The sequence below is a fragment of the Mixophyes fleayi genome, chromosome 5 (genome assembly GCF_038048845.1).
Source record: "Mixophyes fleayi isolate aMixFle1 chromosome 5, aMixFle1.hap1, whole genome shotgun sequence".
Taxonomy (NCBI): domain Eukaryota; kingdom Metazoa; phylum Chordata; class Amphibia; order Anura; family Limnodynastidae; genus Mixophyes; species Mixophyes fleayi.
The window spans coordinates 110711669-110724780 of NC_134406.1; the positions used below are offsets into that span (position 1 = coordinate 110711669).

The 13112-nt window shown below is 37.1% G+C and overlaps 1 protein-coding gene across 1 annotated transcript in view; it reads right to left on the minus strand.

Moving 5' to 3' along the window:
- Nucleotides 1-262: 262 nt before the first annotated feature.
- The window catches only part of SACM1L (SAC1 like phosphatidylinositide phosphatase), a 76900-nt gene continuing 64050 nt past the window's right edge, over nt 263-13112 (minus strand). The window contains exons 14-20 of the mRNA XM_075212676.1: nt 8093-8231; nt 6341-6410; nt 6090-6162; nt 5538-5631; nt 1936-2028; nt 955-1012; nt 263-844 (exon numbers count right to left, since the gene is read on the minus strand). Coding sequence (XP_075068777.1) covers nt 708-844; nt 955-1012; nt 1936-2028; nt 5538-5631; nt 6090-6162; nt 6341-6410; nt 8093-8231 — 664 coding nt within the window. The 3' untranslated portion in view covers nt 263-707. The remainder of the gene's footprint in view (nt 845-954; nt 1013-1935; nt 2029-5537; nt 5632-6089; nt 6163-6340; nt 6411-8092; nt 8232-13112) is intronic.

A 13112-nucleotide genomic window follows, 5' to 3' on the forward strand; every position in this document is an offset into this window, starting at 1 on the left:
TAACACCCAGTCTTGTATTATTATGGTGTATGCTCCCAATTGTAAAGCGCTATAAATGTGTTGGTGTAACGTAAATAAATGTTAATAACAATAATCTACAGTTTAGCATGATACATTATATACGAGCAGCTTCTATATTTTAATTATTTTCTAATACTTGGAGTAAACTACTATATTTTAGTAATATTTCTATATTAAAACAATTAACATTAATTACACATTAAAGGCAAACAAAGAAAAAAACCCACTTCCTACCCATGTTAAAGAAAGGTTGAATAATAGTTATTTTATTAATCATGCAAGTCATCTTAAACTAGTAATTGAAAAAAAATATTTTCTATAATTAGAGACAATAGTAAGGCGTGTGACAGAAAATGAAAGTCTTCATTATATAACTACTGAATTTAAAATGCTTCAATATGATGTTGTTTTAACCCCTATAATTGTGAAGTCTGAAATATGCTGCAAATCAATGAAAATGTACATCAAGAAGCAGATCATTCTTTAAGAGTATATTGTGCTCCATGTCATGTAGTATTGCACATGTGTCTTCATGCCCATGGCATAAATATTCATTATTATTCATGGTTTCAAATCCACTTCAACATTAGGAAGAAGATCAACAAGATAAGATTGAAAGTAGATTAGTAGAGACTCCATGTTTGGCTTGTGGAACAATCACTGCCAGGATGTTTTCGATATAAAGTTCAGTCCATCTTTTCTTTTTGCACTAGTTTAGGAGCATCAACAAAGTCTTTGCCATTGTAGAGGATAATGGTGCCTGTCCCAATGCTAGCAGTACCCCAGAAAAGTACATAGGCCAAGGTCTCCGTCCATGTGTCACCTTTAAGAAGCAGAAAGTTATAAATACTTTGTATAAGTTAAAGACTTTCACAATTGACAATTTGTTTTATTTTACACTCAGAATGAATTTATGTGATGTAGTTTACTTACCAGCCATGAGCAAGCAGATAATGCACATTGAAAACGCAACCACCATGATGATTGGCAACTGGAAAGAAAATAGGTCAGATAACTTTTGATAAGACAAGACATCACTAAAATTATTTGTTATTGGTTTATGGTAGGGGTCAAGCCTATCAAATATAGGGGTTAATATTACACCAAAGCAAACAGAAAATCTAAATCATTTTCCTAACTCTATTGATGACTAGGCTACAGTGAAATGAGACCTAGGACTAGGTTATCAATAACGGGCAGTATCTTCACCATTACCATATGTGGAAACTTACTAAGAATGCTCAGCAATAAAACGAATAGTGACATGTTCCCAACTGACCACCATATATCTATATGCAGAAGCTCCTACATACCTGACAATTCAGATAAATGGTGGGTAGTCAGAGTTGTTAGAGTATCTGTTCAGCCAATTATTCAATCTGGTAACATTATCTTATAATACAGTGTTTGCTTGAACCAAATTGAAGCAATGCATCAGTAGTGTGCTTCCACGTTACTGAAACTTCCAGAATTCCCAAAGTGGAAGCACAGTGGAAGTGATGCATTGCTTTAAAATGTTTAGGTCTGTAGTTCATGCATATTGATATATGGTGGCCAGTTGAACGTCATTATTCATTTTTTTCCCAATAACTATTACTTCTCTTTGGCCGACATACACATGAAGGTTGAAAGTAAAACTTCCGGCATTGGATAGGATAAGCTAAATGGACAAGCTGCAGCAGCTGTCTCATCAGCACAATCATCTATTAACTATTCAACATCTACAATCTACTTTAAAAGCTTTCTGGCTATCAACAAGAAGGAAGTGGCCGTCACAAGTACCTGCAGGGGAGTGTATCTTCTGAAATGCATGGGTTCGAGGCATGGGACCACTGCAGTTATAATAGTAGGGGGAGTTAATGGGAAAACAGAACTCCTACGTTTAGCAACCTTAGGCAAAGATCACAAACTTACTGCTAAAAATTTCCAGTCTTTTTGAACTTGTAAAGGACTTGTAGAATAGACTTCTTCAACTGAATAATTTCCAAGAAACAAATCAATTGAATCCTGCAAAAGATACACAATTTTACATGTATAAATACATATATAGTCTCTAGAGTAGAAACATACACATTTATCTCTCTCTACTAATATATACACACATATATGCCACATTATTAGTTACACCTTTACATTAAATATTTAGTCAGCCAAACATGTGGAAGCAACTCAATGCAGACATGGTCAAGGGGTTCAGTTAATGTTCAGACAAAACACAACAAAATGGGAAAGAAATTTGATCTAAGTTACTTTGACTGTGGAACGATTGGTACCAGGTGGGGTGGATTGAGTATTTCAGAAACTGCTGATCTCTTTGGATTTGCACAACAGTCTCTAGAGTTTACAGATAATGGTGCAGAAAATAAAAAACATCCATTGAGTGGCAATTCTGTGGAAAATAACGCCTTGTCGATTAGAGAGGTCAGAGTATAATGGCCATACTGACAAGAAGGCGACAGTAACTAAAATAATCATGTATTACAACAGTGGTGCTACGCTAAACATTGAAGCGAATGCGCAACAGCAGCAGAAGACCACACCGGGCTTCACTACAGTCAGCTAAGAACAGGAAATTGAGGCTATAGTGGGCACAAGTTCACCAAAACCAGCTGAATGTTGGAGCAAAAATAATGTCAGAATTTGGCGACAAATACATGGATTCATCCTGCCTTGTGTCAACGATACAGCCTGGAGGTGGTGGTTTTAAAACAGTGTGGAGAATGGGGTTTTTTGACACACATTAGGCCCTTAATATCGCTTGTTGGATGTTTTTGTGCACCATTCTCTATAAAATATATAAACTGTTGTGCATTAAAAAAAAATTGCAGGAGACAACAGCTTCTGATATAAGAAAACCACCCTGTATATCACCAAAAACCATTCCACAGTCATAGTCACTTGGATAATATTTTCCCCTTTTCGGTATTTGGTCTCAATAACATTTGAACTTCTTGACCTTGATTGCATGCTTTACGCTGTCACATGATTGGCTGATTAGAAATTTGCAACAACAAGTAGGAGTACAGGTGTGCTTAATAGGGTCGTCACTGAGTGTATATATACACACTCATATTAACATATAACTTATCCCACCTACATTTATGCAATTCCTCCAGAAGAGTCTTACAAAATGTAATTTGTACCAACAAACTACTACTAGTAGGTACACTTTTTGCCATGACTATTTATAAAAGCTAAAACATTTGGCAGGATAGTCACAAACGTATGCAGACCAGTTTTTATGTTTGAGAAACTAATCCCTCTCATTAGTAATACAGTGGCCAATTTATTTCTAAAGATAATGTAAAAATTATTATACACACACACAATACAGTCCCTTAAATGAAACTTGAAGCTTTCTTTCTATTATTTATGAAATTCATGCATTTGTGAGTGCTGTAAATATTGTCATAGGGTATGTTGTGTGGTGCAAGTGATGCAATTAAGTTTAAAATGCCCCATGTGTTATCAACAGTAATATAAAAATTAAAATTTTATGAATGAAGCAATCAAAATATCATTGGGGTGGGGCCAGTTAAGGTTGCATGCAACATTAACAGCCTAATTTATTATGTTTGTTTATTTACATGTGCTTTTAATAAAGTTGTGTTCAATTATTATTTAAAATCCAACTTTAGCAGCCATTTCTAATAGGTGTAACATGGCTTATGTCTGTGTTGTGAATAGGGAAAAACACATTGGCTGTCTGAACTTTCATACAAACAGAGCTTTTGACACCTTGCACCCACCCCTATAAGTGTGACAAGAGCCTCACATCACTATCCTCCAATCACTGTGGAATTAGGGGAATCTGCTCTATTCACCATCTAATTCAGTCGGTGGCTTACTTCTTGCCTCCACTCCAATCCTCATATCATGCCTCTGTCACATACAGCCCAGCTTCCTCTAACAGGGTTGCCAAAAGTTTTCTTGGGCCCTGGTATGGGCAGTTCTTAGATGCCCCTCCCTCCTCCCACCTAGGATGCGGGTGCAGCTTTGGAAAAAGCCAGTGCTGTGTACACAGCCATGGAAGAATGTGACCCTGAGGACCACTAGAAAGTGTTGAGTCCACAAAGTCACTTTCCCTGCACATAATTTATCTCAACCAAAGAGGCCGCTCCTTTGAAGAGAATTACATATATCAATCAAATGAGTAATGCTGTCCGTTGATGTATAATGCAATGAAATTTGGGGTCTGACACGCACACTGAGACAAAGATAAATGCCATAATATCCTTATAAACGGTGGTATGGGCACAAATATAGGGACCTGACCAGTTCCATTTCTAGAATATTTAAAAGGCAAAAGTAAATGTCCAATAAGTATTTGAATTGATCACTCTTTATAAAAAAAACAACAACAAAAAAACACTTATTCATAGCCAGTCTAACTGTATACTGATAATTTGTTACCAAAAAATTGTAAGAGTAGTTAGTAATCAATGGTGCTTGGCACAAGATACAATCACTTTCATTAAATGTACCTTTTTCTCAAAACATGGTGGTAAAACTGGTTTTATACAGAGTATCCAGTGCCTGCATCCATGTTATGGTGCGAGACGTGACCATGGCAGAGATTGTTCAAATCGAAACGCGTTGGGTACCGAGATTATACACAGAGATCAGTGGACTTTCCCCCCAATATCTGCAGAGGAAAGTTTGCCAGCAACCCTGAGATCCATCGGGGGATACATTCCTAGAAGCTCTTTTACATCTTTGTTGGAGTATCCACTCTTATATGTACCGTGGAATTGTTGTCAGATTTTATACACGGTTTGCATTTTTAATAAAAAAAACTATTGAGGTTTCCTTCCCTTTCTATACAAATGAATGAATGAACAGACTTTGGAAGTTAAGCAAATATGATTGATCAGGATACAACAAAGTGATTATTCAATGCGATCTTTGATTTTAAATCTCGTAAGTGCACTCACAAAAGGGGTGTGGAGAGGATAACGAGGTGTATATAAGTTGTATTTGAATAGAATCCACTTACTATTTTTCATGGGGAAGGACTGACGGAAGTTAATGAAACGTGTTTGGAATTGCAGCATATTGCACAATGATGTTTTTTGTTTATGTGCACATTCCTTGAAATAAATTTTTGAGAAAACCTGAATCCACGGAATATAGGAACTCATATCACCGCACAATATTGGACTGTATAGTATAGAAGACGTTATTATATTTCACCAATATTTTTTTATTATTCACAAGGAATAATTATATCCTGGGAGGATCACGTGTATGTATAATTTTTTGTAGGAATCAAAATAGAATATAGTATTGTTGTAGAAATTACTATATTGAACATTTGATTAGGAGCGCCGTCTCTGTTTTCATGTCTGGTTTTCATTGTGTATTTTGGCTAAGTTGGATCAGGTGCCAGAAAACAGAGGGCTGCACTTAATTCTTTGCAATGATTTACGAGTTTTGTTATTTTGAACAGTGTTTTAGCCATAGTAAATAAACAGGAGCAATTAAAAAGAGCAAAAGACAAAAGAAACAAATCCTACTTGTCTAAATCCATCAGAAAAATTGTTCTTGTAATATCGTATGAGGGAGTTCCAGCCATCCATCATAAGTCCCCACTGTGTTCGTTTGCCAGTTCTGGGAAATGAAGATGTATATCAAGTGCTATTAACAAATATATTTATGATACAATAGTTAATCACTTATTAGCAAATATGGTTTGTATTGTACACCTGCCAGCAGAGAATGGCCTCTGAATTGTATATTAGCAACCAGGTAATGGCCATCAGAGAATGAGATCTATGTAACAAACAGGCTACCATAGAATGTGACCAGCACTGCACACTCGCCACTACATTGTGTGTGTGCATTGTCAGTCTATGTGGGCATACTTCCATCAACATTTATATCAGTATTTGAACAGTATAGCAATCACCCACTAATATTGTGTATAAACACACCCCTTGAAGATCCACTAAGTGAATAAGTCAAACCACTTTTACAGTGGCAGGGTGTATTACAAATTCACAATATTAATTTTCTCCTCTTGGTCAAGTACTTATTACGTTCACTCATACAACAATATTTCCACTTGCCTTGTAAAGTCAGTCTTCAAAGCACCGGTCCCAGCATATTGCTTTGCACAAGCATTTGCATTGTCAGCCCAAGCTGTAAATACAATGTAAAATATTGAAACTATATCAAAAACGTCTACAACAAAATATATTTTATAACAACTTAAATGCTCAACACAATTTGAAATATAGAAAGTACGATTTCAATTTGGACCTCCTAAAATATGCTGCATTTAAAGCTTCAGTTGCGTAAAGATTTGCAAAAAACCTACCATTTTTATAGATCTTTTCAAACTGTACTTGCTCTTCAATTTTCTGTCCAATATGAAGCACACCCAGTCTCTAAATTATGAATTAAGAAATTATTATTAGATAGATATTTCAATACCTACTAAACTGAACTAAACTTGCAAATCAATTCCATTATTTTGTGACTAGCAAAACATCTTCACAGATTTACATATTACCATTAAGCAGAGACAAAAACATTCAACAAATAGCTGTACAAAGTTCATTGTCAAATTAGTTCTATCACTTTTAAAAATAAAAAAAAAAATGGTATCAGTTTAACTCATTCAATACTAGTCATGACACTTGAACTTTTCCTTTGCGTCTATGGAGGGAAAATGGAAAAAAAACAAACAAACAAAGCAAAACGAAAAACAGAACACACACCAGACAAAAAGGTGCGTTAAAAATTGTGAAATAGATATGGGATACCATGCACCCTAATGTAAAATATAAAAGGTATTAGAAGTAACTAATGTCTGATCAAATAAAAGCAAAGCTGCAGGCCAAATGCTTTTATACAGGTCCCAGAAATAATGGGATGCAAAAAAACAAAAACACTGAACAGAAACTTATACACAGACAAAGATACAGTGAAGTTAATATAGATTAACACTTACAGTCAGACTGATATTGAGACATTCGTGCACATGTACAGAGCTAACATTACTCACCTGTCCAACGCCAATTATGTCTGCACAGGAACTCAGAAAGACAAACAGCTGATCAAAATATAAAATGTCACTTTCCGGTGACTTCCTTATAAAATATATTGTTCCTCTGGACTCCTGTGTAGCCACAATCAACTTTGGTTAAGCAAGCAGTGTTTGGAAGCACAAAGCAGGAAGGAATCACTCCTGCAAGAGGCAGTTCACTTTTTAAGGCAGGTGTTTTAGTGTAGGGGAAGAGTAAATATGAAACTATGCCACACTTCTAAAATAATTATTCTAACAAATTTGATTCCAGTGATTAGGTAAGATGCTTTGAAACGTAGAAAGAAAACAGTAGCAAACAGACATAGCCACAAAGCACCGCCTGCTACAGTTTCTGTAAGAAGCACAAGGCAATAAAGAGGTAGATGTCTGGGTTATTTTTAACATGTTTTAGTAGGTAGGTGTGTTTGTTTGGCCATGTCCTTGTTTCTGCAAATGCTGTGCAGATCGGTGTACCTTCCCACAAGTAGTTTACAGATGAATTTCTTCCCTGTGGGTCTTGCATTCTGATGGAGGCCCAAATATTTTACCTTTCAGGATTGAATCTGCATTGAAGCAAAATAAGTAGGGCAACTTGACTATTATAAATGGTAGATGACTATATAGCATTATGTTTCAATAAGTAGGCAAACAATCTACGTATTAGCCCACAAATGGCTAGAGATAAGAATGTGAACCTGGATCTGCTGCAAACATAAAGGGCAACCTGACCAGTACTCGGGGGTAACTAGGTTTTGTGTCTTAATCTATAATTAAGCCACATTTACCAGACTCCATCAAATCACACACATTTAGTTAACCCAGTGTTGACAACTCTTACATAGATTACCATAGGATTAGAGTGGTCTTAACAGCTGAGGGGACTCTGCCAGCGTAGTAGACTTCTTGGCAATAGCAGTAAATTGATTACCTATAATGCTGAAGCATCCGTTTTAAGCCAGATTCTTATGTCATAAGTAAAAGCAAGTATTTCAAACATTTTTCAATAATAAAATATAAAGTAATCAAATGAAAATGTTGTACCTGTAATTGAGCTTGAAGAGAACGGTGTGCCAACAGACTCTGGACAACATTTGTGCGATCCAAACAATCCATGCAATTGCTTCGGAACATTCCATCTTGATGCATTAACACTTTGCCTTCAGAGTCCACCAAGAAGTAGCTAGTGCAAATACAAAACACACATATAGATATACTTCCATATAATTTATATATTCAAGTTTCAAGCCACCTCACATTTGTTTTTCTTAAATACTCTATATTAAACTGAAAACATTTCAGTTCTGTAAAGGCCCTCTTCTGCCAAGAAACACTGCATACATGGTATAGTTGAGGGCATAAGAATTTTGAATAGGGGCCACAATGCATCTTCTTCATGTTGGACTCTTGTTTCCTTGCAAGCATGTGTAAAGAACTTGATATTTTTAAATCCATTTGTTAAGGCTAGTGTGATAGGATGGACCGCCTATGTCACCATGGCTGTTGTTGCTGGGAACCGGCTGGGCTTAATGCAACACCGTTCTCTTTCTTTATCCCAAAATGCGCCCTGTAACCGCAGTAGAAGGGGCTTAAGCTGCTGCCACCACTGGACTCCTTTTGGGTAACTGTCAAAGCTAGTGTACCCCGTTGCTGATGTACCTGGACTAGTACCCCTGACCTCCTACTATGGATCAGGGTTGCTGTGGGTGGATTCCCCCTGGCCTATCATACTGGCCAGAGATGCTGGGTAGTGGGCAGAGCTGTGGTACTGGAAAGCTGGGTCCAAACCTCAGAACAACAGAGAACGAATTATAGTTGGGTCAAATCTGTAGGTCACAGGATTTTCAGCATGGAAGACGTTTTCAAGCTGGTCTTTGAAGCAAGTGATGTTTATTTGCAGTCACACGGATTGAAGGTACCAGGGATCAGGTCAGATAGAACAAGAATGATGATACATTACATGCTCAAACAGCTCACTTTTTATACAGTTCTAATATTACTCCTGGCAGGGCGTAAGCCAGCCTCCTGATCTGAGACTGTTCCGCAACATCTGAGCTATTTTTAATATCAGGATACGATTTTTTCCCAAACATGTATTTACATGCAATGCAAAGCTATCAATATTTACACTTATCTGTGATATCCTAAAACTTGCTGTGATTTCCTGCATCCTGTTTTAGACAGAGGAAATCTAACAGCAAGTCTAATTAAACCTTCCTGTGCCTTCAGGGGTGTGGGAGACACACACACATCATTAACATCACATTAACATAGATCCTTTCTTCAGACAGTTGCAGAATACAAATTTCCTCCATTCTATTGCTAACTTGAGAATTCCCAAAGAAAAGTTACAAAACCCCCAAAGTCATTTCCCTACATAACACATCCCAATGTAACACGATAAATGATTTTGCAATTATACATTGATGCCTGCACCTCTGTTTAAAATACATTTCTAGGATAAATTATTTCTACAATGGACCAGCCACAAATAAGTTTTTTGTAAGTGATCCAGCCACAGCTAGAATTTAAGTTGTGTTATAATCTGAGGCTGTATCTGTGCCACAGAGCTCACGTATCTAGACTTTTAAACTCACATACAAGGCACTAGCTACCAAACAACAAACACTAAACTAAGATAACAAAACAGGGTGCACAAGCAACATAATTTTTCTAAAGTAAATACAAAAAATAGAAAACAATACATACACAAAATATAAAGGAATGATCAATAAAAAGAAAAATAACAGCTATGAGAAGGCATACCAAGTAGGCAGAGTTTATGATTGGGGAACATAACCAGTACATAACAATCTGCAAGGCACTTATACAACTGAAGAAGTACATTACTTCAGAGATTTAAATGTTACTGGGAATCTACACATGAGTGCTTATGACCCCAATAGGGCAACAGATCTGGACAAATAGTTTAATTAGTTTAAAAGATTAAGCAAAGGTCCCTCTGAACTATTTGTCTAGATATAACCCTATTCAAGTTCTCCTGAGGAAAGGCATAAAAGACAAGTGTACTTTTTGCATCTAATAGCACTACATTGCAGGGGAGACTTGGAACAGGTTTCAACTGGAGTATTTGAGCCTTCTCCACACAATAAGAATCCCTAGTGCCATCACATGGTGAAATCTTAGGATTTTCCCTTTACAAGTGTGAAATGTGAAGCCATATGCACAGGACATTTATAGCCAGGAACCAATCACCATGATTCCAGCTAGCCTGAACCCTGGATAACCAGGCTATCCCTGACAGTGGCTGCCCTTTGACAAATGAGAAAAGAAACCACTGGATTTATAAATGCATAAACTTTAAATAGAAAGGTTTAAATTAGAACTTTATCTTATTTTTCCTGTTTAATCCCACTTTAGGTTGTTACAGCAACCAACATATGTATTTATATTGTAGCATGTAACTCAATGCAGTATATAAAAAGTTCCACTATTATTTTTGCCATCATAAGCTAAAAAAAAAAAACACCTGGTAAAGTCCTTACATGATCCTGAAATCACAATCAGGAATTGGTTCAATGATGAAGACTACAAATCCCACTACCACTGATCTTCATAGTCACAGAAATATATGCAAACATTTCAGGACTAAAGATATTTCAAACATTATAATTAAAATTGGAAGCGAGTCATCTGCATGTGTGTGTACATTTTGCAGATTATGATGAAATTTAAATGAGGGGCAGGCATGAAGATATTTGTCACTATAAAAGGTTCATATTAGGTACATAAAAGTATTTTATTTTCTGCTTTGCAAAAATTCCCTTCAATACCATATTTTCCACCAAGGGGCAGTTTATGATGGATATCCAAGAAAAAAAAAATTATGCACATTTGCATACTTGTGAAGATATGAAAAGTGGGCTACTACTTTTAAATTGATCAAGATCACTATAAATCACTGAAAAAGAAATTGTAATAATGTGTCCAAACTCAAATCCACAAAGCAGATTGTAGCTATTTCTGTCAAATTAAAAATGCAGGATCATTTGGAATTCACCCGATTCCAGACAGTTTCCAAATATCAGACTATCACATGACAAGCCACTTTGGCTAGCAACGGAAAATTCCATAGACAGAGCTTTTCACATTCATTTCAAAGGAGTTATTAGTGCACCTGTGAAAACAACATTGAAATGAATGTGTCTATTCATTTCAATACTTGTAGACGTTTTTATATCACTGGTTCTGAACTAATCTTGAGTTCTCTAAACCAGTATTTCCTGAACCTGGTCCTCAGGACCTCTAATAGTGCATGTTTTCCATATCTCCTTACTTTAGCACAGGTGTATTCATAACTGACTGACAAATTGTAACAGATTCACATGTGGTATCATTATTTGTCACCTGGAAAACATGCACTGTTAGGGGTCCTGAGGACTGGGTTTGAGAAACACTGCTCTAAAACCAGAGGAAACATTTTGATGATTTTCTAGATCAATTTCCTAGCTTGACTCACCTGTTCTATACTTATTAATGATAAATCTAATTTCAGTGACTTTGCGGTGCCTGGCATTTTTTGCTATTGCTTTTATTTGAGGTTAGAATAAATGTGGATTTTTAGGTCAAATATGCCTTTAATAGATTCGGTGATTAAAAAAAAAAAAATCGACCTGTAAAATCACTAAAAAATTGTGATTATCGCTGCAAATAAACTTTGTAGATTCCCCCCATGATACAAGTAGTTTTAAAAATAGGATTTTAATACTTATGTAAAATCTGTTTCTCTTTGTCCATTTGGAGACACCAGGCACCCACCCACCCTTAATGCTCTGGTGGGATTTGTTCCATTTTGACAGAAGTTCCAAATGTAACTCCCGTGCATGAAACTGAACAAACCGAACTGCCTCGAAAGACTATACCATCTTGCCAAGAATTCACATGCCGAAATGCACAGAGGTCTGTTTGGCAGCCAAGAGAATTTTTACCCTCTTTTGCAAGGCCAGAATTCGGAGGCAAGAACACCCTTTTTTGTCGGGTGTCGTATAAAAGTCCCAAAGAGATCATCCGCTGGGTTGGGGTCCAGAGTCTGGATCACTACCTGGATATGAGACTGAAGTACCTCCAGAGACTCTGCCTTCAAAAGAAGATTGTCCAGGTAAGGGATGATCGTAATCCCCTTGGACCGGAACAGAGCAGCTATGACTGCCATGATCTTGGTGAAGACCCACGAGGCCGTGGCCAGACCAAAAGGGAAGAGCCTGAAATTGAAAGTGCTCTGACAGAACCGCAAACCTTAGGAGGGACTGATGACCCTCCCAAGATGGGAACATGCAGATAGGCATCCTTGAAATCCAGAGCCACCATGAACTCCCCTGTTACATGCCGTGAATCACAGACCGCAAAGAATCCATCTTAAACCTGGGCACCATGACCTGAGTGTTTAAAGATTTCAGATTCAGAATGGGTCTGAACGAACAATATGGTTTTAGCACCAGAAAAAGGTTGGAATAAAATCCCAAACCTTTTTGTGAATCCTGCAGTGGAATAACCACTTCGGAAGAAATCTAGGATTGGATTGAGTCTTGCAGAGCTAATCTCTTTCGTAGACATACAGGAAGCCCTGTGGTGAAAAACAGTCTGGGAGGATGACCAAGCAGATAGATTATATAACCCCTGTCCATAACTCCCCGTACCCAGACATACGTGGTAGACCGAAACCACCGATCCCTGAATAAGAAAAGACAGGATGCCACCACTGGCAGCCATGGAGGGGCAAAATGCCCGTCACACAGACTGCTTGTCTGCAGACTTAGCTGCCGGACACCAAAAAGACCAGATCTGAAGCCCACATTACAGACCACCCCTGGGGCAGATGATTGACCTCTGGAGGACTGGCCCGAGAAATATTGACCGTGAAACCTGCCTGAAATCCAGAAGAACCAGACCCTGGACATCCTTTGCATGACAGGAAGAAAAGTGCTCTTTCCTCCCATTGTTTGACTGATAATGGTTTATGTATATTTTGATGATTAGTATAATGTAATATTATTTTAATTTCATATAGAAGTAGGTTATTTTGTATATTTGTTACAATAAATTA